Source organism: Oreochromis aureus, linkage group 23 (genome assembly GCF_013358895.1).
Source record: "Oreochromis aureus strain Israel breed Guangdong linkage group 23, ZZ_aureus, whole genome shotgun sequence".
NCBI lineage: Eukaryota > Metazoa > Chordata > Actinopteri > Cichliformes > Cichlidae > Oreochromis > Oreochromis aureus.
Genome location: NC_052963.1, coordinates 45,544,699 through 45,572,312, shown reverse-complemented (window position 1 = coordinate 45,572,312; position 27,614 = coordinate 45,544,699). Strand labels below are relative to the sequence as shown.

Sequence of the window (27,614 nt, the reverse complement as noted above, 5' to 3'; positions counted from 1 at the left end):
GTGTGTGTGTGTGTGTGTGTGTGTGTGTGTGTGTGTGACAGTCGTTGGTTCATGAGCACCTTTTTACACGTCTCCATCCCCCTGCTGCTCTCCGCCCCTGCCCACATAAACCCTGTCAGTATCAGTCAGCCTCAGCTCGTCTTCAGCCTGGGGGGTCCGACACACACAACAGGGGCTGTAAAACCTGCCTGTGGGGCTTGTTAACTGTTCCCTCACTAGGGCAACTGGCTGGGACGGATTGGCCCTCTCTCACTGGACTGTGCTGAGTTTGACTGGCCCATCTCCTAATGGATTCGCTGTCTGCGTGTCTCTGATTGTTTCCTTTTTCCGTCTTTGTGTCTCGCCGCTTCAGGACCTCCTTTCCTGTCTGTCTAGCTTTTGTCCAGCTGCCGTTTTCACCCTTGACTTACAGAGGCCCACTTGAGCTTATTTGGCTGGGTTTGTTGCCTTGTTCATGAGAGAACAAAATGCATGGATCAGAGAGGCGAAATATTTATTTCTCAGTGTTTTGTAGTTTATAGACGTGTACAGCGCAGGAGGAGCATGGACAAACATCCTAAAAACAGTCTCCGGCTCACCTCAGATTTCCCCTCTTTTTGACAACTAACCCAGGCTCACAGCGTGACGAGTCTCTGCCTCCCCACTATTAACAGCAAACGTGCCGTCCACAGCTTGTACGAGCCAGAGTCTGTTGGAGCTCGAGTGTCCCGGGATCAGAATCCTGCTGACAAATCCTCAAAGCATCAAGCCTCCCCCAGGGCCTGTGTAATGGCCGAAGCCAACGCCCATATGACGGCTGCCAGTTTTGCTGATGCAGATGAAGCAGAGATGCCTAACGTGACCTTTAGTGAATGCCACATCGCATCAGGCCTGGATGTCACCCACTGACATTATGCTGGGGCACGAAACGGCTGTTCTGCAGGGGGAGACGTGGTGACGAACGTCCCCCTGGTGACAAACCTGTAGACGTGGCGTAATTCTGATTGACGCGAGCAGGATTGGACGGCTTTGAATGGCAGCGGACGTACGAGCAAGCATCCAGGGCAGAAACGGAGGCTTTTATTTGATTTGATTTATTTTTTGCACAGCCTGGGTCTGTTTTTCTCTCTGTTCACTGGCGATAGAGTGCTGAGACAACTCACTCCAAATGGCATCATTATCCCAATCATCAAACAATTCTCTAAGGACATCAGAAATCCCTCTATAAAGCTGTAACAAGCACAGACTCTGTATAACCAGTAGGCACGTAGGGATCGGCGGGGGCAGAAAAGTTAACGCTTGGCGGCGAGCGCTGCAGCGGTGGGTTGTGCAGGCAGGTCTTTGGCACACTTTCAGAGGAGACGGAGGGCTATAAAAGCCATTGGCTCCTGCCACACCTGTACCCCACCCTATCCCGGGGCCTGCTTCCTATTTAAAAGCATCACATGCAGGATATTAGTCAGGGCTTTTTGCCGGCTGTGAGGTAGAGCAAACCTCTGAGACAGAGGGAGGGGGAAGGGAAAGTATGCAGGCCGCCGTTTGTTTTTTATTGGGGAAATAATGGCCTATTGAGAGGTTGGGTATTTAATGAGCAACATAATAGGCCCTGTAGTAACACATCTGCTATGAGCAAAGTCATTTCCTCCGCTTTCAAAGGCTGTAGCAGCAGCCTTTGAAACAGCAAGTCCAGTTGCCTTTGACTTAGTGCTTCTACATATCTGCTTTTTATTAATTGCAGAATCAGCAGCGGTAATACCTGCGAGACAAATGTGCCGCTCGGCCTCGTGCTCAATCCTAACCGCATTCGGCGGCTTGGAAGGCACCTACGCTTCCTCTCCTGGCTTGACCTCAAATTTCTCACTGTCCAATCTAATTCCAGCATCCTTCAAAATATCCCTCCTACTCTGCAATCAATTGTGTTTAATGTATTAAAGACACTCGCCGCAACCACGGCGACCTTTGGCCCCTGCACAAATCAATGCCTCGTTAGACCGCTAATGATCATTCATTGACTAATAAGATCTGTATCAACCTCTTGTAGCGCATTGATTGGCCTTTGGCCTTTGTAGTGCAATGTGCATAACGCGAACAACAGGAGACAGCAGCTGTAAGTCGCAGAGAGTCAGATGATGAAACAGCTCCTGGTGGGAATGGACAGCAATCCTGAACCCCAAATAGACTCATTCTGAAGCACCTCAGGCCAAAACCCTTTCCTCCTGCTCTGCAGATCAATGGACATAACCTCTCTGACCACGGGTCAATCAGCGCACAGACTGCCATCTCCCCCCGCCTCTCCCTCTCGTTCTTTCTCTCTCTCTCATCTTCTCCATTAGTCACAATTGTTCCATCAGCTGCGGGTGTGGCCCAGCATATATGTGTCCAATCATCTCATTGATGGAGAGTGGACCGGCTAGCTGTGCTACTGCGTCCCTGTGACCGTATTTCCTTTCTCAGGACCTCGGGGCAAAGATCGAACCCTGCCTCCACTCCGCTCCGACCAATCAATCTGCCCCTCATTGAGATGCATGGCTCAATGATCTTTGATAGTGACTTCCAGATTGGAGCGAGGAAGTGGAAGTCAGGGAGAAACTTAAGGCTGTCCTTGGGTATGTGTGAAAACACAGGCTTTATTTCTTAATCAAGACATGTAAAGCAAAATGTAATTAAATCTTGTGGCTGTAGATTAGAAACGTGGAGTCCTGACTGTTTAGTCTTTACAGACCAGCTTAGTTTACGTAACCTGACCCTGAATCTATTTGGGTGGAATTTTCAGGACTTCTGGACCAAAAGTCTTTCAAATCCAACATGAAATATGTTACTGTTTCCAGTTCACAGTGAAAACATTTTCTGATCTGATATAGCAACACAAGTGTGCTGTTGTCTATCCTGATACGCTGATAACAAAGGCAGTAAAGTCGAGTACTTTGGACTGTTATCCTAAAATACACATTACTAGTTGTTTTAGGGTTTTATTTAAACAGATTTGTGACATCAGCTGTAGTCCACAGGTTAAGATATTTGCCTGTACTTAAATTCCTTTAAGAAGTTCAAGAAACAATCCTTTTTTTTAACCTTGGTGTCAGGGACCAAGCAGTAAAGCATAAAGGACACAGGTGGTTTAATTCAAAAAGGGGTTTTATTGACCCAAAAACATGAAAATATATTTAACAAAGCCAAAACTTAAACAGGCAGACCAATAAAAGAGGTCAACTCAATAGACTAAACTCAAGATAATAGTTACCAAAACCTCAAACAAACATAAGGTAAACTGACCTGCTGAAATGACACACGGGGGAACTTAAATACTGGCTTAGCTAAACCAAATGACACACACGGGGGAAAACAAAATGGCTGCCACATAACCAACTAATAGAAAACAATTAAACAAACATGAAACACCCCCCAGGCAATGAAGCATGTGGTTCTGTCCAATTAGGCTGTCAGTAGTATTTCAGCTCTCCCAGCCCTTTGCCACACCTTTTGCCAGACAGGAGAAGACGCCAACCCCCAGGTAACTCAAACAAAGAGAGATGTATTAATATAACATAAAACAGAACTTTGACCTTGCAAGGTTAATATGTGTGCACGCCATATAAACATTGGAAGGTGTGATGGAAAAATAAATACATTTAATAAAGAAACAATATTGAAGAATAAGTAGAATATTTTAAAGTAGTGACTGTAAATTAAACTAAGGTGAATCAACTGGTGGTGAGGTGTGGAGCTTACCATGTGTGGCATGCCATCACACTTGGTATCAAACTGGGTATTTAAAACTGTGTAATTCTAACTGCATTGGTACCTACTACTACTTTTATGTTTTATAATGAGTTACATGATGCAACAAAGCCAAGGTTCACTTAAGGTTTTGGCACGAGAAAACTGAGTTTCAGTAAATATCGAGGTTTAGGTGAAGTCGGGGGAACTGTAACCCCCCCACCCCCCTTTTCACACTATAAAAACAGACTTTTTTAAGCTGAGACTTTAGTCATTAATACTTAAATATGTGCAGGAAATTTGCTCAGACTTACTCATGCTATTTCACGCTTTTTTCTGCATTGCCTCTGAGAGCTATGATGCGGTTCTTTGTTCACACGAGGATGGAGCTGACATCAAACGCAGTGTAATTTGGTAACTGAGCGGTTTGGGTCACTGGATCAGCCAAACTTCAAATCAGGTCAAACTTTCCTTTGTACATTTTCAAATTGGTCCTGACTTGATGTAACTTCTTTGTATTAGTTACTCTGAACACCTTATTCCTGAAATAACCATTTAAGGGGAAAAAAAACCCCAAACCAGATGGACAGCAATGAAAGTCAGCTGACAAGAAAAGGTAAAAGAGCTCATACTGTGGGCCACAACATGTCAACTCTCCACTCTGGCATCCTTTTGCTGAGCGCTGTCTGTCAAAGTCAGTGCCGTCGCTTTGGATCAGGAAGCCAGTGACAACGGACAGCGACAGAGCCGTTCACCGGCGGTCTGTCACTCATTCTGATGGCAACAACCTGCACTCACAAGACAGCCTGAAACACACAGATATCCGGCTCTGTCACACTCTGTCAAAGCCTGAAGCTCTCTCAAGACTCTAAAGGCAATCAATCTCACGCTGCAGTTTTCAAAGTTTAACTTAAATGTATTTTTGCCAGGAGGGAGAAGAGAAATATGACAATTCGATGACAATATCAACGACACAGTGACCACCACTCTCCCCTAAAGTAAAGAGGGAAATAAGCAGGTGTTTGAGCTGGCCTCTGAAAGTCACAAATTTGGGGAAAATACCAGCAAATTGTCAGAAAAGCCTTCCAGTAGTAGCAAAGGTTTCCTGCACGTTAGCTGCAATTCCTCTGATCTGATTAATGCAATATTTTTTTTCTGTAGCAAATAATCACGAGGTCATTAATGTTCAATCAATGAATCAATGAGTTCTGCAGTGTTTCTTTAGCACAGGTTTGTGTGTTTATGAGAAAGAGGCAGAATGACAGAAAGACATCGAGACGTTAACAGACACATCACAATCCCTATTAGACTGAAATTAGATCCAAAAATACAGATCACTATTACCCAGACCACTGATTAATACACATTAATGCTCTCTCTCTCTCTCTCTCTCCTATTATTCTGTGGCGTCCTCATCACGTCGCTCTCATTTTCATTTCCCTTCTCACTCGTTCTCTCAATTAGTGCTTAATAAGGAGAAAATGAGGGGATTGCTCTGTTGCAAGTACTCGACTTTTCTAAACAGTCCGAGACAAACACTTTGTCTGTGTGTGTGCGTGTGTCTGTGTGCGTGTGTCTGTGTGTGTGTGTCTGTGTGTGTGTGCGTGTGTCTGTGTGCGTGTGTCTGTGTGTGTGTGTGTGTCTGTGTGTGTGTGTGTGTGTGTGCGTGTGTCTGTGTGCGTGTGTCTGTGTGTGTGTATGTGTCTGTGTGCGTGTGTCTGTGTGTGTGTGTGTGTGTGTCTGTGTGTGTGTGTGTGTGTGTGTGTCTGTGTGCGTGTGTCTGTGTGTGTGTGTGTGTGTGTGTGTGTGTGTGTGTGTGTGTGTGTGTGTGTGTGTGTGTGTGTGTGTGTGTGTGTGTGTGTGTGTGTGTGTGTGTGCGTGTGTGTGCGTGTGTGTGTGTGTGTGTGTGTGTAACTCACACTCAGACGTTAATTAGTGCAGCAGGACTCTGACACTGAAAGTCTTCTTTATTACCTCGACTCCTCGTCCGATTCTCCTTCGTTTCAAAGCCCAGAGACGAGCGTGGATGACAGGTGTGGCGCGTAGACACACGCACCGTAGCTTTGCCTCATTAAACAAACGTAAGGCCAGAATTTTACTGTTTGTAAAGCACCAAAACTCGACAGGAGCCACTGCTATCTGTCACTCTTTTTTTAAAATAGGAAAGAAGGAGGATTAACTACATTTGAACCGTTGCACGAAGAACGCTGTGAAAATGCAGACGAGGTCCACAGACGGTGGTGAGAGGCTACAGAGCAGCTGTTGGAGTATAATTTAAAAAGCCATAACATAAGCTCTGCTGTTACGACTCAGGTGAATTTGATTGGACAAAAAGGGAGAAAAAAAGAAGAATGACAGATTTTGCTTCAATAGCTTCTTTAAAACACGGCTGTCTGTAAAAGAAACAGACCGGCTGAGAAGGAAACATTTTTCTAAAAAACTGTTTGATCGCATGGATCAGGATCATTATCATCATCATCACTCTTCATCTAACAGCCTTAAGAAGACCGCTCTTAAATTACCTGAACTAATTGAATTCAAGCATTTTTCTTGTGATTTTTCAGTTTCTTCTCGCTTCATTTGTTTAAAAGTGGAAACATACAGCATGAAGACCAGCAGGAAAAAAGAGGCAATTAAAATATGTTCCAATTAAAAGAGCAAAAGGAGAAAGATGAGCTCATAAAGAAAGAACAGAATTAATCTGGTTAGCAAGAGAGGAAATGATCGCACATGTAGTAACAACAGTCAGAAAAATAATAACTTGCTGTCCTGTGTCCTTAAGGTAACCAGTACTAAAAACTCCTGAATGTGAGGAAATTGCACAGTTTGCTCAAAACCAACAAAAACCTGCAGATGCTGTTTTCATTCTGAAAGTGTTTGACTTTAGTCGTGCACGCCAGCGTTTGCCAAGAAACAAGAAAAAGGCCTGAAAATGTCAAAGGTTCAGTCTGATCTACAGCTGTTACTGTGCAGCGTTTTTACACTGGATTTTTGCTTGAGCCAAGTCATTTTGACACAAACAAGCACATACGCTGCCCTACTCGCTCCCACCTGTTTTCCCATCACACACCTGTCCCACATGCACTTTGTGCAGCGCAGGTGAGCAGCCCAAACCTTACCCATTAGGCAACAGCACTCTAGAGAGAATTAACTAGTAGCACACTTCAAACAAAGGCTGAATGGTTTGTTTTTTCCAGGCAATGTGTAGCCCAAAAAAAGGACCCCGCATCGGGCCTGAAAGCAGTGTGAACGGACAGCATCCTACTTGGGCCTCATCCGAGGGCATCACTGCAGATAAGACCTATCGCTCCCATCTCTCTCCTCGAGATAAGATCTGATACTGTCAGAAACACCGCGCGACTGCTGCTGGTACGAGAGGACCACGAGCACCTGGTGCTGTGATACACCTGTGTTTGGGTTAGTCACACTTCCTAAAGGATGTTATTGTGTCTGCCTGGATGAGCAAACAATTAGAGCAGATGACGATGGTTTTATCTTCAAATGCTGGAAAGACACAGATGATTGAGCAGCTTCTCTTCAGTGACCCGCAGACACAAAGGCGCGGTTTTTAAGCGCTGATGATGCACGATAACTCATTGTGTACAAAGTACCAAATTCTAAAGAAATCCACGAGGAAGACTCATTCAACAAGGAAGAAAAGCACTTGCTGATGTTAGTCGTTCTTGTTTTAACGTTCACGCTTTTATAGGTGAAAATGAGGTTTTACATTTGAGTCCACGTAGAAGTAAGAAAACAAGAGATAAATTACAACAGGATAAACATGCAAAAGCAAAATGAGAAATGAGAACAACTGCCCTCGAGGCGAGTTGTTGCATCAATCAGGCATTACAGTGCAAACAAAGGTGAGCTGTATATAACGCTGCTGTTGCTGTTTTCTTTTGTGGCAAAAGGGCGCAACATCTCAGCCTGCAGTGTGAGGCATCCCGGCACAGACGGGCGACTCTCCCGGCTCAGATGCCTTGTTAGGAAAAAGATATAGTGAGCTTTAATACAATGCACTGAGCAGAGGGGACAAGCTGTAATGGCTTTTGCTGTTTTTGTGTGCGACTGGTAAGAAATGTGTCTGCAAACACACATCTCAGTGTGTGTGTGTGTGTGTGTCATTTACACTCAGTGCCGTGTAGCCGTGGTGAGCGCAGCGCCGTGTGAGCCCCCCCCCCCATCAGCAAACACAGGAGAACAAAGAGGCCGGTGGCAGCGCCAGCGGGTATAGATCTTCTCCGCTGTGTTCTCACTCAGCGAGGTCACGCAGGCGCCGCTCACAGTTCAATCTCCTCTACATGACTGATCAGGAGCTCTGAGCCGTGAGACTGGACCTGAACCGGGACACCCACACCAGGGTCCGCTCAGAAGCAAGCATGCATTGTTTGTTTTGTTTAATGTTAGGACTAATGCTTAGCAGATATAATAATGATCCAGCATCAACATTCAATTCAGTCTTTTTTATTTATTTAATGCCAAATCACAGCAGCAGCTGCCTCGAAGCACTTTATACTGGAAGATGAGCCCAGCGCCAACACGAGCAAACCCGGAGTAAAAACTCACTTAAAATAGTTGCTTAGTGTTCTTGTTTGATTCTGAACGCACATTTTAAGATGAGCATTCAGTGCAATCCTGAAATGATCTCATCATATTTCGAATAAGCAAACACATATTAGCCACAGATATCTGGCATTTTGAACTTTCTGTTTCCTTGTATGACAATCGTTTTTTTCTAATAACAATATAATTACACCTTCTTTTGAAACCTGTTCAAATAAAAATCCTGGGGATTCACAGCTGGCACAATTGCACTGAACACCTGAGTGCTAATCTCATTTTTCAGATGTCAGTGAGATTATTACAGTAGCGGTTTGACAACGTTATGTAAGATCAGCCTCTGTGAGTCTCACCGTGACAGGATGGCAGCATTTGCATTGAAACAATCCACAGCATGTATCCCATAATCATTCAGTGATTGATTTGTAATTGGGCTAATAGGGTCGTGACCGAGACAATAGGACGTATAAAGAGTCTCTGCTCTCACTCGGCTTCACAGACTCACAGCGGGCCTGCCGAGCGCTGCCTGTGTGGTCTACGGGGACAATTAGCACAATCTCCATACTAATGGCAGCCTGTAATGGACACTGCTGAGCCTGCCAGCCACTGCGTGCGCGCCGGTTCCCTTGCATATGCATGTGTGTGTGAGGGAATGTTTGAATACGTGCATATCCTTCCTGTGTGCAGCTTGGCATCTCCTCAAGATGAGGTACAGATGATGCACTGAGCTTCTGTATTTTTATGTGTGTGTGAGTGTAAGTAGCCCGTGTTTTACTGAGGCGAACCCTGTCTCCACCCCTTTTGCTTACGGCTCTAACCCTGCTCCACGGCCACTCATTAGCACCATAATAAAGACCTGAGACGACACGTAAAAGGTTATATACTGCTGGACTGCTGTTTTCCTACCAATTACCAGAGCTGTGATTTATGGCTGAGACCCAATGCAGCTCTCTGTGGAGAATTGGGGGAGTGTTTACACCCCTACACAGCGGGGTGAGGGGTCAGTCCTGCTAAACTTTGACCTTTCAGGCAGAGGCACATAGCAGAGAGTTTGGCAAACAGTTAAGCACCGCTGGAAGCGACTTGATCGATCAGAGGGTCTTTAGGATGCACGTGGAAGTAATCTGTGCAGTTTCCTGTGCAGGAACATGGTTGGATAACCCCCCCACCCCAACTTTCAGTGTATAAAATCACTCCCTGTTTGCTGAGTTGTTTGAGTTTCCCAACTCCGAGTGTGAAATTTATGCACTACACAGCGCCGTCAAAAAATTCCCACACTGGAAGGAAAAGACAGGAGCCCGTGGTGTATAAACCACTTTCCGCTAACAGTCTCACAGTGCATAACGCTGCATTTTATAGCAGGAGAATTTACCATCCTACTGGGCAAAATGACAATTATTCATAAAAGTTCAAACTCTCAATTTGTTGCTCACTGGAGTAAACTGCTGGGTGTCTCTTATATGGATACCCTGACATTTTCCAGACCCCTGAAGTCATTTTCCCTTTATTCATTTTTTATTTTTTGAATCACCCAAAAAATGCACACTTGTTAATCAACAAAAAGTGCCAATCCTGCTCCCTGAGCCACTGAGTGATGTCAGAAAGTCGTGTATCTGCGAGGTAAAACTACCACGCCTGGCGTGCCTTTCACTTATTGGCTTTTGTCGAGCTCCTCCACAGCTGGGAGACTTGCAACAAGCACAATTGACATGCTGTAATGAGGTCTGTGTGTGACACAAGCAGACAAGCGTTTACACACACACACACACATATAGTTTCTATCATATATATGAGTTGGCTCCTGGCTGTTATCCAAGCATGCAGGATTGGTGGGGTCTTGCTGTCTGTCTCCTCAGCGGCATGTGTTTAACCCCAGAATTTGGCCTTCATGCCCTCCCTATCTGCCTCACTGATTTGTTAAGCTGCAGGGACAGGACGAAGGACGTGTGTGCGTGCGTGTGTGTGCGTGTGTGTGTGTGTGCTTTCAATCTAGTGAAATACCATCTTTACCCCGAGCGTTTCCTATGCACACACACATGTATGAAGGCTTTGATGTGAGATCACAGGCAGCAGGTCGATCAGGTGCACGTAGAGAAAAGCAGAAACAGAGCAAAGAAAAGATGGAAAGATGGCGTTTGTTTCAGCGAGGAGGCTGTGTTAACGACCTCTGAGCCCTGCACTCGTTACAACTCTCTCTCGCTTTATCTCGATGTCTCTCAGCCTTCCACTCTGTAACCACACAAGCTCGTGTGGGATGATCACGGCAGGAGACGGAGGCAGATGCATCAACTACAAGATGTGTTATGACTCATGTTCTGTTGACCGTCTAACAGGTGCTGATGGTCACCGCAAAAAGACCCCCACGCATTTCCCCGTGCTACTGTAAAAGTCTGCTTCCAGACTCACAGAAGTCTCGTCTGTCTCTGACGAGCAGTGTGGTCCACAGCCTGCAACTCCTGAAGACACTGGCATGTGTAGAAGGAGAACGCCTACACAGACACAAATGCTGCACACTCCATTCGCACATGCACAAACACATATAGGACCACACAGCGCACTTCTACACCAAGACAAACTCCCTGCTTCCAGCCTTCATACGACGGAGAGGAGGTAGAACAAGAGAAAGACTTTCCCCTCCTGCCAGGATGAAAGCCTCGTTTAGTTGGGAGAACATTAGGAGGACAAACCACCATCACAACAGGAGGGGGAACAGCCAACCACGACGTGCTCTCACATCAAACGCAGCCACCATTAATATTGTAATGCTTCCTCCCCGAGTGCCGAAAATCAAGAACAAGACTCCAGTGTGGTCAGCGTAAGAAGTGCTTACACGATGCAACTTTAAAAACAGACTCAGCATCGCCTTTCTGTGTGTGATGCTGCCAGGTGACATTTCTCATCTCCTTCTTTTTGTTATTTTTTTATTATCAAATGGGAGAAAATGATGGTACACTTTTTTTCCTTTACCATACTTTCCAATAAATTTGTTCTAATTTCCTTTAGTTCTTCTTTTTCCTGCCTCCTATTTTTTTCTGAATTTTTACACATTGTTATTTTTACATAACGTCACAGAAAAACAAAATCATAGCAAAGAGCCATAAAAACAAACAAAAGTACAAACCCTGCCCTGGAGCATAAGGTTAGCGTGACTGTTGATGCATGGAGTCCATATGCAAGTCTGCCAGATAAGGAGTATACACACAGGGAATTATAGCAGGTACCATATGTGTATGCATGAGCATTGAGTGGCTGCTATTGATCTCCTGTGGTCTGCTGGGGGGATGTAAACACGGCGTCTTTCAACGAGAAGCTCTGCTCGATATGAACAGCCCTCAGTGACAGCTGCACACAAAACACGGCACGCGAGTCCTTCTTATCAAATCAGCAGAAACAACTACAGTGTGAGAGAGGCAGAGCTGTGAACGTGTAATACAAATTACATGCACAATAAGTACGTTTAAAAATGTGCATTCATGGTGGCTGAAGAAGCTGACGATATTCATATTTTAATGACCGAAGCAACACCAGCAGTCCTTGATTCACTTACTAAGAAATTATAAATAAACTCATGTTCAGCCAAACTCACAGCAGATAATCCGGCGTAAGCTTCGTTTGGAATGAGCTCAGATAATGTGCCACGCGCCAGATCTAAGACGAATATCGATTCAGTTCGAGCCGCACGGTGTGCCAACAACCCGTGAATAACCAACCATGGAGGACACTTGCACACTGAGCGCATCTGGTGGAGACTCCTCCGAGTGTGCTATGCTTAAATGTTTCCCCACTAATACCTTCCTGCGGGACATCGTTTCACGCAGGTGAGACTCTCAGAGCCTTCTCTTCCGAGGGAGGGTAAAGTCTCCAGCGGCTCATTCAAAGGCCGAGTCTGGCCCTTCTACGAATTTTTGTATGTGGACTCGGCACTCGCTCAGGAGATCGTTTAGGCTTTCATTCATCATTTTTTCCAATCAGATACGCCCACACAAGTAAATACATGCAGCAGAAAGTACAGTTAGGTTTTGGAGAGGCCAGTTTTTGAAATACACCAAACAGTGTTAAAGATTTACAACTGACAAGCAGGTTTTTTATTTACCAAAAAAAAAAAGTTTAATGAAAAGTTTTGTTATCTGCTGTTTCTTTGTTTAATATTCTGTTTGCCTTCGCAGGATTTCTCGCTTTGCTCTGCAGGTGAAGGTTTTCTGGCAGCTGAATCAGCCGTTTAAGTGCTGCATCACAACACTAGTGCTCTCAAACATCTGGCTCCCGTTATCACAGCTGTCACTTAGCTTTGCCACCACTGTGACACGCACACACATGCACGTACGCACACACAGCATCTGGCCCTGGCATGTTTTTTGCCACTCTACTCCTCCGGTTTCCCAAACTCATGTTTCTGGTAAAGGAGCATTTTAGTTCCAGCTCAGTCCTGTGGTGGGAAGCGTCTCCCTGAGGAAAATAAGCATGACTCGCTCCAGTGAAGACATCTGCCCTTTGAAAGCGAGCGTGGCTGTTTGAACAGCTGTCAGAGCACACCGTGCATCTCAGACCTTCCCTGATAAAACAGCGGCGAGCCTGGGAGGGGAAATCGACACAACGAAGACACTAAATGGACAGAAAAGGTGGCGGGTGGCAATGACACGCGAGGCAGGAGGGGAGAGGTACTGTGTACCCGCTTGCTTGTCTGAACTGACAAAGAAACATGAGAGGAAGCAAAACGCGTGGTCACCTGTACGCACTGCTGGAGACAGCGCCAAAAATTCCTGCAGATCTTTCTGCTGATGGAAAACACTGAGGAGGAATGCAATCTCACACAGGGAAAAGTCATTAGTTACTGTGTGTCATGTTCTGACAATATAAATGTTTTTGTATGTTTACAGGAAAGCTGACCAAAGGGAATTTGATCCAGTTTAAATATTCAGGTGTGCTGTGGAGCCACAAAGGGTCTGCAGTACTGTGAAAGCCTTAGAAAAGAAGCAAACTCTGCACTGATGAAAAAACTAAAGGTAGGATTTTATGGTCTGCTTCGTACTTCCGTGAGAGTGTCTGCTGGCGCTGTGCGAGCAGCAGACACTCTCGCACCCAAAGAAGATTTCAAGCTTAACACTTAAGACTTTTGGTCCTGAAGTGACTGTCTGTTACCCAGTCAAGAGGAACAAGTGTATGTCAGACTTAGAAAAGTGCTGGGAGCTCAATTGCATTAAGGCTCTTAGTTTGCCCGAGCTCCAATCTAATTGGATAAAGCTGGAAAAGCAGCTTCCAATGTGCATGAATCCATTTTTTTTCTTTGGCATAGAGATGCTCCTCATGTTCCAGTCGACCCCGTCTTTTGTCCTTGTCAACATTCCCCAAATGAGATTCCCAAAATCAGGAGGTAAGCACGCACGCACGAGCGCGCAGAACAAACATTGTCAGACAGACACACCTCTCACACCAGCACGCCGGCTGGCATCTCTTCTTTCCCTGTCCTTATTAAAATTCCATATTGAGATTCCTCGCTGCCACTCCGCCTCCCTGGCCCTGTCACTCAGCTACCAGCCAACGACAAAATCAGCAAGTTTGCACAAAGACGAGCACATATGCATAGAGACACACACACGGCACACAATCCAAACTTTTCTTAAGACAACTCGTCCCTGCTGCCGCCCTTTATGTGTGGGATGAAAGTTTCCTTTAGGTGATATGTATGAGAGCGCGTATCTCCCCCTCCTGCCTTTGCCCCCTCTCCATCTCACCCCCCACCCCCAGCTCCCTCTCATTGTCATTATTTTCGATGGTGTCCCCCTCTGATCTGCTGAGCCTTTGGGTGCTCTCTCCTCTCTCTCCTCTCTGGTCCCTTTCATCTGTCAGGCGCTCCCCTTTGGCGACCGCCACTGAGGGGGTTTGATTTCCCATCATGCCTAGCATTGCCTCCCCGACTCTGGCTCCTTCACTCCCTCCCCGCTGCCTCTGAGGCGAGTGTTGTGCCCCCGCGTCGTTGGGCAATTATCCCCGGGAGTAATGAGGAGCGTCTCTCCCTCTGCGGCACGCTGACTGACACCTCTCCCACTCATTTGTCAACAAATCAGACGGCTGGTGTGGGCGGCCATATTGAGCTGAGGGTTGTCGTAGGGAAGCTCAGGCTGAGGCGCATCGCCACGTCTCCCTCTCTCTTTTTCTGTATCCTCCTCCATCCCTTCCTCTCTATCTCTGCCACCTCGTTATCTCTGACAGGGTGTCATTCGTTCCAACTCTCACTCCTCCCGTGTTAACCCTCCACACGCTCCCATGTATTTGTGTTCCTCAGCCACCAAGAAAAATCTGACTTCCAACAGCCCTAATGGTCATATGTGGCTAATGATCACTAAGCTGAATAAGTGACACCGCTCAATTTATTTGTGTCAAAGCCGCTCGCAGCCTGCCGCTGTAAACACTTTGCCCGACTACATGCTGACGACTAAAGTGCAAAAGGGGGAAATGTTTTCAGATATGCCTTTACTCACAAAAGCTCCTTTCAATTTGTCACCTTTAGTGGATGCAGCTGCAGAGGATATGTTACCCTCATTGGCCCTGTCATGTCAGGGGCGAGCAAAGCCGCTGATGTGCTGGTTAAACGCTGCACAATTCACTGCATACTTTAAAGAAGCCCGACGAGTGACTGTGCTTTCTCTTTAGATACGAGCTGGGAGAATTGTGCAAACATAACAGTGCGTCGTGTGCGTCTCACTCACTGTGCTCTTTGCGCTCCTCGGGGCTCGATGAAGCCTCTCCATCAGACAGCAGGCCGGACATGGAGAACAGCTTCCTCCCTGACTCCTCCCCAGCTTTGAGGGAGCCTCCGAGGGAGCCAAAGTCAAACTCCTTCCCCTCCACCTCTGGAAAGCAGCTTTTCAGCCTCTTGGCGGGGGTGAAAGCAGACTGGTAACCCCCGGACTCCCTCTCATCTTGCGGCGAGGAGAAAGGCCGGAAGGCGCCCACACCGCTGTGGTTCAGCATGCCCAGGGTGGAGCAGTCCAGGTTTGGTGGGGTGAACTGTGGGTGCAGGTGGAGCAGGGAGGCCGGGAAGTCTCGGGACGAAAAGGTGCCTGATATGGGGCCCTGGCGCTGGTACATGGAGGTAAACGTGTAGGAGGCTGAAGGGAAGGGGAGGTGGAGGTCCTTCTCCACAGAGACGGGGACGCCGAAGGGCCTCGGCGCTTGGCAGGGGACAGAGGCGTCTCGGCCAGACTCTGCAGTGGAAGCTAGGACCATCAGGGCAGGGGACGCCAGTGGAGCTGGTAGGTAGGAGGGGCTGTCCATCTTGAAGGGGCGGTGGAGGTCCATTCACCTCCTTTATGCTGGTTCTGAGAAGACAAGGAGACAAAATGAGAGGAGAGAGAAAAGTGTTTGGATGAGACATTAGAAGAAATGATTCTCAGTCAAGAATGCTGACTCTTGTTAGGTGATTTAGGGTGAAAGAGAAAATTATTTCATTTTGCCAAATTTACAAGAAATTGTTTGATGGCCTCTTTAATGACAAGATCTTGATTTCTTCATTTTGTGAAATACACCCAGTTGCTTTTGTGAGGCATTTTTACAATTACAGGTTTCGACTAATTTCAGCAGAAAAAGGGGTTTGAGGAGGCCTACTGCGCCTGTAAATAATTACGACGGGAATAAATTGCCAATAAAACACACACGTAGCTGGAGCCTGCAAAGGATCATTTTGATAGCGAAGTCTAAGGGATTAAATTAGGGAAATCATGCAAACGCATTTGGGAAAGAGGACGATTCTTTTTTCACCTTCTTCTTTCAGTTGTAATGAACTGTTTGACTTAGTAAATGAAAAGAGAATAAATCAAGACAAATGTGTCCGGAATTAAATTCTAGGAATATTTTTGTTGCTGTTGTTTTTATTCTCTTTTGTTTTAAGGCACAAAAGTAATCTGTGCTGAAGCGCAAAAGACTGATCCACTGTAGTTATTGAGAAGGCAAAGTTTGAAAAAGTGCGCTTCATAAACCTATATGAAATGATAAGAGGCCTAAAACAGAAAAAACAGGTTTGGGAATCACTTTTTTTTTCTTACATCAGAAGCAAAACTATTCAGAAAATTTACCAAAAACAAAATAAAAGTTTGGACACTTATGAGGGACAAAAACGACTTAATTTTGTTTTTAAAAGAAAAAAAAAAAGTCGTCCCTAAATGAACAAACTGGCAAAATACCAACGAAATGTTGCAAATTACTGACGGTTTTTCAGCGCCTCGTACTTTCTGCTCGCGTCCAAGAGCGCAAGTCCAAATGTGACCCCGGTTTATCCCAGGAATTAGCCTCCTACCCTTTTTCAAGTCTTTACACGAGTGTGTTATAAAAGTGGGAGCTTTTTTCTCAGTAACGAAAGCTCACAAGTTCCCTCACTTTAGAAAAAACACACACAACAAAACCTCACACCCGCCAGAACACATGGCAATCGAAAAGCCAATTAAACCAATTAAACCAAATGAAGGCGTAATCACTCGTATTATCGCGAAGCATCAGTCAGTACTTACCGTGATGAAGTACTCGAAGCGAGATTTATTTCGCCGCCAACTCTCTCTCTCACTTTGCCTTTTTTCCAAGTTACAGTTAATTTCAAGGACGCGGCACTTTCTCCCGGTTACGCAGGAATGAGAGAGGGAAAAAAAGACATGCAGCTGCGGGCAGTGTTGGCTTTTTCGGTCCTCCTCCAGATGTTGTGAGTGTTTACGAGTTAAGGCTGAGATGTGGCGCGTAGCTGCTGTGTTCCTGGGCAGGATCGAGGCATCAGTGAGTGGACTGGCTGCGGGTCGGTCTGTCTCTGTTGGTCTGTGCGCTCTGTGTGACAATCCCCCCTCCACCCCCTCTCTTTCCACTTTACCCTGCCCTCTTTCTCTGTAGCCTCGTCCCCCCCACCCCTCTCTCCTCCGCGCTCTCCCCCTGAGACACGCCGCGTGCGATGGACACATTCAATTTCTCGTCCTCGCTTAAGGTGAGTTACAGTGAAATTGAGTCAAAAGAAAAATGCACTTATCAGCTGCCCACAGAGTAGGGGTGGGGATAAGAAGAGAACTTTGTGGGATTAAAAGTGTCAGATTATATCTGCGAATATAGAATCAAACGTGGTAACTTTCACTGAAAACTCGTGAGTATCCTCAGTTATTGTCACTGCGATCTGTTCTGCACACCTGCGCTTCTTAACTCGCAGAGTCGAATCCACCACATCAATCTGAGTTTATGAAGGACATGCATGCACCAAAATTAAACTTTTCAGCTGCTTTTCAGTGCATTAGTGCTATATACTAAGTTCACCAACTCATCACTTTCTCTGTGCGCCCGCGCTCGCTCGCGCGCGCGTGTGTGGTGCCGCTGCTTTGAATGGCAGGTAAATGAGTTATCTGTTCCTCCGTGGCTCACTGAGCATGTACAGTCGCCAGCCTGTGTGATTGACACTTGGGAATATTCCCTTTTGATGAGACACAGTGCAAACCAATGGTATTATTTGTCACAGATAATCTGCTTTCAAGTCCAACACATTACGCACGGCGTAATATCTACATTATTCATATCTGATTTCCAGCACATTGTCAGAAAGAACAGCTCAGAGCGCCACAAATCAGCCCAAATCACTCTTAATTTGTTTTTATCGGTATTGGTATTGCTTAAAGACTTTTTGAAATAATGTAATTGAAATAATTCCTTATTCCCTCGAGCCAATCCAGAGGCTTTACACTGCTAATCTAATGTGACACGCAATTTCCGTCTCTCAGACGATTGCTTCCCCTCAGGTCCCTGTCTTTAATGAACAGCCATTTGGCTGTGAGCCTGTGTGCCTGCATTTGTATGTGCGTGTGTGTGTGTGTGTGTAATCAGAGAGCGAGACACAGTCCTGAGATAGGAAATGAGTGAATTGGGAATATCCCGGCCAAGAAGACACAAGGAAGAGGGTTGCGGGGAAACATAGCTTGAGATCAGTGGCTTCGCTGTACTAAATCAGCCTGAAAACACACCACATAATTGAGATGTAAAAATAAACACTGACTCTCTCGATGGCATTAGCCAAGAGTGAAGAGGGCCACCGTTTAGCCTGGACAGTTCAGCTGTCTCCTGCATCCTTAAAATGCTCCCAGAGATGAAGCTTGCCATGTGTACCACTTCCTTTCACACCTAAAGACAGCCGCTTGCTGAAGAGGTGGAGGGCCAGACAGCAGATGCAGACCTTTAAAGGGACACATAAACCAGAGTCCAGACCGACTCTGTCGCTGTGTTGCCCTCGGACCAGTACGGGAGCGTGCAACACGTGTTCCTCGTGCAAGGTCATTGCTCCACTTAGAGAGCTCCCTCTCATTCATTCGTTGTTTTTGGGGGGTTACACATGCCATCACACACCCGCACACGCCAGGGGTAAAGGCGAGGATTAAACGCAGAGGATTCCCAAACCGAATGACCTCCGTTTAATTGCAAATGGGTAATCAAAAGTCACCTTTTCAGGAAACCCCTCCTCTGTTGTTTGGCTAAGAAACACCAGAAATATCCTAATTTGCCAGCTGATCAGTGAACACGCGCTCCCCACGAGTGGCTGCATTGACATTACGATTATTATTTCTTCCCCGTTCCTCCAATTTGCCCCGTGTGCTAGTGGCCGTGGGTGGTGCGTAGTGGATGATGGGTGTGTGTCCTGCAGGCCCAGTGAAGTGTTAATGATGTCCCCGCTGCCTCAGCCAGGTTACGGCACAGGGGCCGTTAGCCGCCCAGGGTAAACTGCACGGCTCCCAGAATAAATTGCCACCCGAAGCCACGCAGGCTGGTCAGCCAGCCAATTACAGGCCTGCCCGCTCAGCTGAGGATGATGGGATGCGATGTTAATTGTAAGCTTTCATTTTCTGGCAGGAGGTGAGTCACTTGGCTGTCTTCTTGACTGTCGTACACACGCAGAGCATAACATCTTAATGCACGCAGTTTATGCTTAGACTTGGTGTGTGTGTGTGTGTGTGTGTGTGTGTGTGTGTGTGTGTGTGTGTGTGTGTGTGTGTGTGTGTCTTTTTGGTTCTGGTTTATGTGGTCATATTCATCTGCCCCATCTCGCTCCGGTTTTTTTCTTCCTTTAAAAGAAAATTGAGTTTTGAATCATTTACAAGCAGTTTTAATGGTATTTAAATGTTACAGCTTAGTTTCTGTGGTCTTCAGTGTAATTCCCAGCAAGTAAGAGATGAGATGAGGGGAATTAAATCAACATGATGAGAGTTCTTCACTTCTTTTATTAGGATGCCAGAGGTCATCTGTAGAGTCTTTTAACTTTCTCAATTGGAGTAGTGAACAGTAAATCGTCATGGTTTTATTTTTTTTACTCCGCTTTTCATATCAGTTGTTGTTGTTGTTGCTTTTTTTCTGGGGCACTGGATAAACTAAGTTACTGCTGTAATCATTCCCACAGACCAATTAGAGATAATTACTTTTTGCTGTGAGACTCACAATGTCCAATTACAGCAAAATGGCTTCAAAATTCATACAATGTTGCCAAATTAAAAGCAAAATGATATAAAAACGGGCCGAATGATTATTGTTTTGTTTTGGTGGGTGTACCTGCTGGTGAAGTTAAAGGAGAGCCGGGCACAATTCAAAGTCTCACCGACGGTAACGGGAAGAGCCCCGGCAGTATCAGCAGTGAAGATGAAGAGTGCTCAGTTCTCTGGAGTCAGTCGGGTAGTAGTTGTGCAGCCGAGTGCTACACTCTTCTCAGTATATCAACATAGAGACTGTCTGGTAGCAGTGCTATGGAGAGAGAGGTTAGCTACTATATTAACATACGGAGAGACAGCGCCAGAGCAGAGCAGTCTGCCAAAGACTAAGCAGTGGAAGTGAGACACAGAGGGGGCCATCGACCAGACAGCTACAAGATGGAGTGGAAGAGAACGTGTGAGAGATGAGCTGTCGAACATGTGACAATGTGTGTGTGTGTGTGACGGGTCCCCAAAGCAGCGTGTGAGCGTGAATGTGAGCAAGAATACAGAGAGGTGCATTATGGTCTCAATCATTGATTGCTTCCTCCCGAGGGGGCGGGCGTGAGCCCTCCGCCACACGTGTAAACACACGCAGCACTCGGCTGTACGTGTTCACATTCACACCAACGGTTTAAGAAACCCACAACTTCAGAAATGTGTCTCAGACACATAATGGCTTTTACTTGAACCTAGTTTTAGGAAGCGTGACGGTGATAAACTGAAGCAACAAGTTACCTGTGGGATGCGTCACTTTGATAGGTGTGGTGGGATACCAGGTGATGTAGGACTCATGAGTGACAGGAAGGACAAAAGGATTAGAAAAGAAAGAAAAAGTGACGCAGTGGTCAAAGGTCACGGTCCAGTAAAGGCTGCAGATGCAAACAGCAATAAGAAATAAGACTGTACAACAACACAGGTTACTTATTTACATCGTGCTTTCAAAGAAACGGAGATATTTGTATTTCTTACCTCCTGCAAAAAAATGCAAAAACCATTATAACCATATACAATGTTGATCATTTTGTTTGCAGTGCCAGGGAGAAATATATGTAACACTTTATTCAGAATACAGTCTATGACTAAATGCATTTAGTTACAGTTACAAGTTAAACGGGTCTTAATAAGCAGAATTACTACAGCTGATTTTCCATCTTCTGTCTCAGGGCCTCATAATTCTGAAACAAGTCGTCAAAGTTCCCACATATAAAAAAATAAATAAATAAACCCAGCAGAGTTAAACAGGCTGTTGTTTCATCGATGGAAATATTTAAATATCGCAGAAAGAATAAAATACAGATCGTCTGTTTGAGCAGTTGGAGGTAAACGGGCCTTTAAACAAGACTAACCAACAATGAAAACAGTCCAACCTAAATTTGCCAAAACAATTACAGCAGCTAAATTCAGAGTTTATTAAATACAATTAATTTTTTATTTATTTTATATATTTATTATTATTCTTACTATTAATTCATGATGTTTTACTCTAATTATTATCAACATACAGCCAGCACAATATTTATGTGAAACAACATCAAATATCTTATTTTTAATGTCGATACACCAAAATCTGCTAATCTATTGTTGGTCCATGCTGCTAATTATTCTCAGTACAGAGACTCAGTCTGTACTTCTATACACAGCAGACAGGTGAGCTATCAGAAAGTTACAGTGAGCCAGAATTACACGTGGAGCACGTTCAGTGTTTCATAAATAAACAACACAGATTACAGATTTCAGCCGATAATGACGAGTTCATTCTTTAGGTTTTCACCACGTTACAGAAACTGTGTGTCATTTCTTTCTCCTCCAGTACAACAGCCAGTAAATCCAAATGACTCAAACTGGGCACTGAAAATATCATTTTTATAACAACCACCAGCTTCAGCACTCCACTCACCCAGCTGATGGTTTAAAACAGGCAGCCTTGTACTCGTGCAGTTACACTCTTTACATCGACAGATTATATAAATGGATTACTCATCGTGTCTGCATTATTCATGAACTGCTGCCCAGCTGTCAACACTGAAGTTAAGTTGCTAAGCAGGTCCATTTAACAAACAAACTAAGCTGAGATGGGCGAATTTACGAATAATAAGATGTGTTATTCTCAACAATAAATATCAGGGAATGTTTTCAGTTTCACCCGGGAATCATAATCCTTTGGTATGGAAGCTCCCTGCCTGCTGTGTGCATTTCCTATTTTCTGGTCAACTTTACTTAAACGCGGTTTGAAAACTAAAAATTCAAAGAGCTGAATTGGAGCTTGTTTAGCTTCCTGATTTTGGAAAAACAGAAGGTCAAGAAAAAAATGGACGTTCGTCTTATTTGTCAGACAAAACATCACAATTAGAGTGATTTCTGGGGTCGGTCTACTTTTGGTGGCAGATTGGGACAATTTAACAAACATGGACGATGAATGCTCTGGAAAGGCCAACTGATCCTGCTGTTTGCTTTTCATGTCTTTAGCCCTCTGGAAAACAGAACACCTTTTAACACTGTTTCAAACCCGTCTCGAGTGGCTGCGCCTGGATTTTCTGTCCATTTTTTGGTCATAATCTTTCCACCTTTTTAATTTTTTTGATTTTAAAGCCATGTTCTCTGTAATCCAGGTGAGACTCAAAGGTGAAAAGGAAACAATGGAAAAGTGTAAAACCTTTTGCAAACAGTACAGAGCGCTGTCAGCCGGTGTCCTCAGCCCTCCACCACTTCAGTCTGCACACATAAATACAACACTGCCCACCACCAAACATCACACCCTTTCCCCTCCCCTCACTCTGCACCCAGGCCCCGTCCTCGCTCCTCTCTCACCGCCATGAGGCTGACACTAATGTGACACTCTGGAAAATAATTACCAACAAACGCACTGCTGACTGCAAACAGCTCGCTCCCCTCAGTGGACTGTCACTAGTCATTAGTCTGAACCCTGGGTGAGGACAGGACCACAGAAATGGGGGTCGGGGGTGGGTGGGGGGTTAGGCGATGAGGAGGAACATACCACGTGAAGAAGAAGAAGGAAATAAAGAGGAAGAAGGGAGATCCGACAGGTAAGATGGAAATAATCTGCTTTGCAGGTGTAAAACCTGATAAACAGAGTTGTGAGTTTGAGCGTCCTATTGTTTTGGCCCAGTCTTTATCATTTGCCCCCTCTGCTGGTTTATATTATATTAACTGTGGCCCAGTAGAAACACCTGGCCCAGTTTGTCCTTTATACTGAGAGCTCAGTATGCTGCCTCTACAGTGCTGAACCCTGATTTTCTACAACAGGCAGCAGGTTATTGTCGTTGTTGCTCCCAGTGTCCCCCGTGACAGGAGCTGGTTACACTGTGCAAAGAAGAGTGCTACAGTACTGGAAAGGGTCACTTCTAACAGGAAAGGAGATGACACAGTCAGGGAAGGTGAAGCACCGCAGGGCCTGTGGTGTAATGACTGTGAGAGGTGGGCGGATCGATCCACACATCCACAGTATCGATGCTGGTATTGGTATCGGATCAATGCTAACGCCATAGGCTCGATTCTTTGTTTGTCTTTAAGTTCAGTGGATAATTCTTTTTTTGGAAATGAAAAAAAAAACTATGAAACATTTTTTAAATAGCCCATAATACATTTAAACTCAAAGCGCAGACGCCGCGTTTAAATTCCAGAAAACGTTTTTAAAAGAAGCTGAAAGGTTTCGTTGTGTTCACTAATTATTGTGGAACGAATCGCAGCCGTTTGATGATGATTCATCACGGAAATGATGACACACTGCTCGCTGTAAGGTCAAAGTATCACCCGCCCCATATTTACTTGTATTGACTCAATACCAACATTTACAGTATCACAGAGCACTAATGACTATCATGCTTTAATATAACAGTTATTTTCATACAGTGATACTAATTTGGATTCATGTTGATAAAATGCACAAAACCCTGAAATATATACAATATAATAATTATTATGTTTCTATATGTATCATTTAATATGTTGTCTTGCTCTCAGTTTAGCGGAGACTGAGAAGATTGTGACGAGCATTTGGTTTGATTTTGTGCTCAGATTTGAATATAAAGTGATGCATTTTCACTGCGCTGTCCACGTTTATTTATCCTGCATGAAAAACACAGTAAAGACACCTTTGCATTATTATGTGTAAGCGTACCTGGATGATCTCAGCGGCTCTACATCTTTTCTGAAGAAAGTGAAGAAAAAAACCCAAATTCCAACACTCGCAGTTAGAAAACAGAGAAATCTGTGGTCCAGGTAAGCAAATAGTTTAAATAAAGAAAGGCTGCTCAGCCTGAAAACTGTTCAAGGTGGCAGCAATTCCAACACAATTATCCAAATGCCACAGGGTACATCAATTCTTTGAACACCGACCCCCCTCCTGAAGACTGTTATTTGAGTTGCCTTAGGGGGCAACCGTGCCAGAGAGAGATTAAAATTTTTTACAGCTTCCACAATGGCCAATATTAAAATGTCTCGATACATCTGCCTGGCTATTTTGATTGGTAACTTAACCCCTGACTCCTGAGCAAAAAAAGACCCATTCTCGGTGCTATTGTCGCCAGGCTGGAGTCTAATTCTTGTATGATTCAGGCTAATGAGGCAGTAATAGGTCCTCTGTGTGTGTGTGTGTGTGTGTGTGGATGAGAAGGTTATTACAGTGTACTGGAGACATGAGCAGGAGGAGGGCCTCTCTGAAGTAGGGATGAAGGGTTCTTATTGTACAATAATTGGAGGGTGGGTTTAATCTGTGAGGAAGAAATGGTTTGCCCTCTTTAAAATATAGCAAAGGTGCTCGTTGTTAGTCTTTTTCTATACAAACAGGCACACTGGACTGAAGCAAGCGCCCCTGATTCAGTTCAATGTCAGTCACAGAAAGCAGGAGACGAGGAGTTGGAAGGAAAGTGAAAGTGTGTCTGTCTCTGTGTCATCAAGCCAATGGCTTCATCCAGCCTTATCCTGAACCATGAAACCATAGTGCATGACACCCTTCTATGCTCTGCACAGATATGGCTATTCACTGTTAGCACAGAGATTTGACAAGCCAGACTGATCTCACTCAACAGCCTGGGTCAAATGGATGACTGTCACAGTCTTTTTTTATCTGTACCCCCCCCCCCATCCTCTGTTCCACTTTGCACACCCTCATCTTTACTCCTCACTTGCTGCCAATCTCCCAACTTTGCCTGTTCAAATTGACAAATTCAACCAGCTACAAGAGAATAAATGGAATAGAGAGAAGAGAGCCCTGAAGGGGATAATCTTTCCGGAGGGAAAGATCTGGTTGACTGGGAGACAGGTGAGCGCCTTCATCTGTTATTCACAATGTAAACAGTCAGATGTAAATGTTTCTCACAACAGTACAAACACTGTCAAACGATAAATCTCCAGAATGTAACAGGATATGTTCCTGTTTTTAAAGAAAGTCCGAACTCTTCTGTCCTCTGAGAGCAGTCTGCGTGCTCAGCATTCGCCTTCTTGCCACCAGCTGTGCAAAGTGCACGTTTTGTTTCAGTCTTCAGCAGATGGGCAGTAATACGTAATCTGATTACTTTTTTCAAGGAATGAGTAATGTAAGGGATTAGTATTGCAAAAAAGTAATTAGATTACTGTTACTTTCCCATAAGCATGCTGCGTTACTGCGTTACTAAACAGTTGTGATTTTGTTTGTAAGAGTGTCTCGTGACGATGACGTACGAGCGTGCGGTGTCCGTGGTAACAGACGTGTGCAGTTCAACAATGGATAACATGGAGTGATGGAGAGAGTACGACCATGCAGCGTTTAAAGCGTGAAAGTACTCACATTACTTTGAGTTCGATTCTGTGACACAAACATCAGCGTCCGCTGTTCACTCTGCGTGGGAAGAAAACTTCTTTCTACAGCGAAAAATTAAACTTCAAATCTGAGCGAGCAGCGAGCATGCCGCCACAGGAACGTGACATTCACAGAGAAACCCCCGGATCCCCCCACTGACATGACCGCTGTGGGCAAACCTCCACCCGGAGGTGGTGACAACAGGTGACAATAGATTTAAGAGCCGCTGAATCTGTGCTGGAATATGCAGAACATAGGTTTAAATGTCAAACACATCTCTTCAAGTCAAAGACTGTTGCATATAATTAAATGTTTTGCTTATTGCAATATGCATAAAATTTAAAAAATAAAACTAATAAAACAATTTTTAGAAAGAGGCTTTCCATTTGATTCAATTTATATGAAGGATTATGCAGAAAAAATAGAAAGACTGGGCTGAAAGGTCTGTTGCTTTATTACCTATTCATGTTGTGTATCGTGCTTTTAAAAAGTAACTAAGTAACTAATTACTTTTGAAAATAAATAATCAATAAAGTAACAGGATTACTTTTTGGAGAATTAATCAGTAAGTAGTTACTAATTACTTTTTTCAAGTAACTTGACCAACACTGGTCTTCAGAGGACAGACATAGTGTACCTGATGGTTTCCATGATCACACCAGTCGAAGACTTAAAGAGCCGCAAAAAGACCCGGTGCGGACACTTGGTAATACTGCGGAGGGTAAAAGGTGCAGAGACAGAACACATAATCGCTTTTCACTCTGTTTTTTTACAAGCTTTCAAGGATGGATCACGTCATAAAGCGATTGTCGAAACCTTTAATTTTCTGTGAGCCAGCGGAGGTCTGGACACTGACCGCGGCCCACAATAAACGATTCAGCCGCGGAGCTCAAATTTATCTTGAGTTATGTCAGCAGATTGACTGAATGTGAAAACACCGGAAACACAATTTAAATTGCACTTACTTTACATGAGACATCGCTGGCTGTTCATCCGTCCTGCAGTTGGTTCATTAAATGTGTTTCCACAATGCATTCGTGCTTCTTTACACTAGAAGAAAAAAACTGTTATGACGAAATTGTAACAAATTAGCTACACGTGGTCCCGGAAATAAAATGAGTTTGACACAAAAATGTTTACGTTTTTCCTGAAAATACCTTCGAGCCGAACCTAATAAGATCCAGCTCACAGGTGAATGCAGACTGCAGTTTTCCACGTATGTAAATGGAAACCTCGGAGTCAAAAGTGTTTGTCTCGTTTTAGTTGTTTTTTGTTTAGATCCTCGTTTACTTTGAAGGTTGGGGTCTTCCTGTTCTTGTTCCTGTTCTTCCTGCCCCGCCCTGTTTCACCTGTGCCTTCTTCTTCTTTGTTTTTTTCCTAGTGTTCCCCGAGATTTTCTTTGTTTGCTTTACTTTCATGAAACAGAGTGTAGAGAAGAAGTGGACATAAAAATGCAGACTTTGGGGAGAAGGAGAGTCTTCAACCTTGGGCCGACATCTCACCAGGCCAGGGTGTGGACAAGCAGAAGAGCCCAGAGTGCGGGGGTCGGCCAGAGATGGAGCAAGGAAAGGAGACCTCTCAAGAGGTCATCACGGAGAGGGAACAAGGCGGATGAACCTCTCGGGAGTGTGAGGAGGAGGCAGCAGGAAACATCTTGAATAAGAAATTCAGTGTACAAAACCACAAGTCATGACAGTTAAAAGGCTTTTTGTGTTTTGAGTCCTGTGTTAAATTAAAATTCTAGTAAGTAACTGCTTTTTAATATAATGTAAGAATGAAAAAGCACAGCATTCACCTCTGTGGAGCAGAGTGTTTTAGTCATTAGCATCACTAAAACACGGTTAAGAACGACATGATGACCTGCCATGGATGTTTCACTCTCCCTCATTTCATACCCTCGAAAAACAGCTATGATCCTGTAATGTTCAGTAATGTAAGTAGCTTCTTCTAGAGCTGTGGGACAGATGTTCATACATGTTCTCCTGGTCTGTTCCACCTCTCCGTGTACCTCTAAGGCCCTGGAGGCACTTTCACGCAGCCTGTGGTTTTGTGCATGAAAATCGTAATCACCACACCGTCCTCAGCCCCAG

At 44.8% G+C, this 27,614-nt stretch overlaps 1 protein-coding gene across 2 annotated transcripts in view; it reads right to left on the bottom strand.

The window, feature by feature from the left end:
• The window catches only part of rnf220b (ring finger protein 220b), a 28,401-nt gene extending 11,359 nt beyond the window's left edge, over positions 1-17,042 (bottom strand). For both annotated transcript variants that reach the window (XM_039607346.1, XM_039607347.1), the window contains exons 1-2: positions 16,761-17,042; positions 14,964-15,575 (exon numbers count right to left, since the gene is read on the bottom strand). In XM_039607346.1, coding sequence (XP_039463280.1) covers positions 14,964-15,555 — 592 coding nt within the window. In that variant the 5' untranslated portion in view covers positions 15,556-15,575; positions 16,761-17,042. The remainder of the gene's footprint in view (positions 1-14,963; positions 15,576-16,760) is intronic.
• Between the last annotated feature and the right edge of the window lie 10,572 nt (positions 17,043-27,614).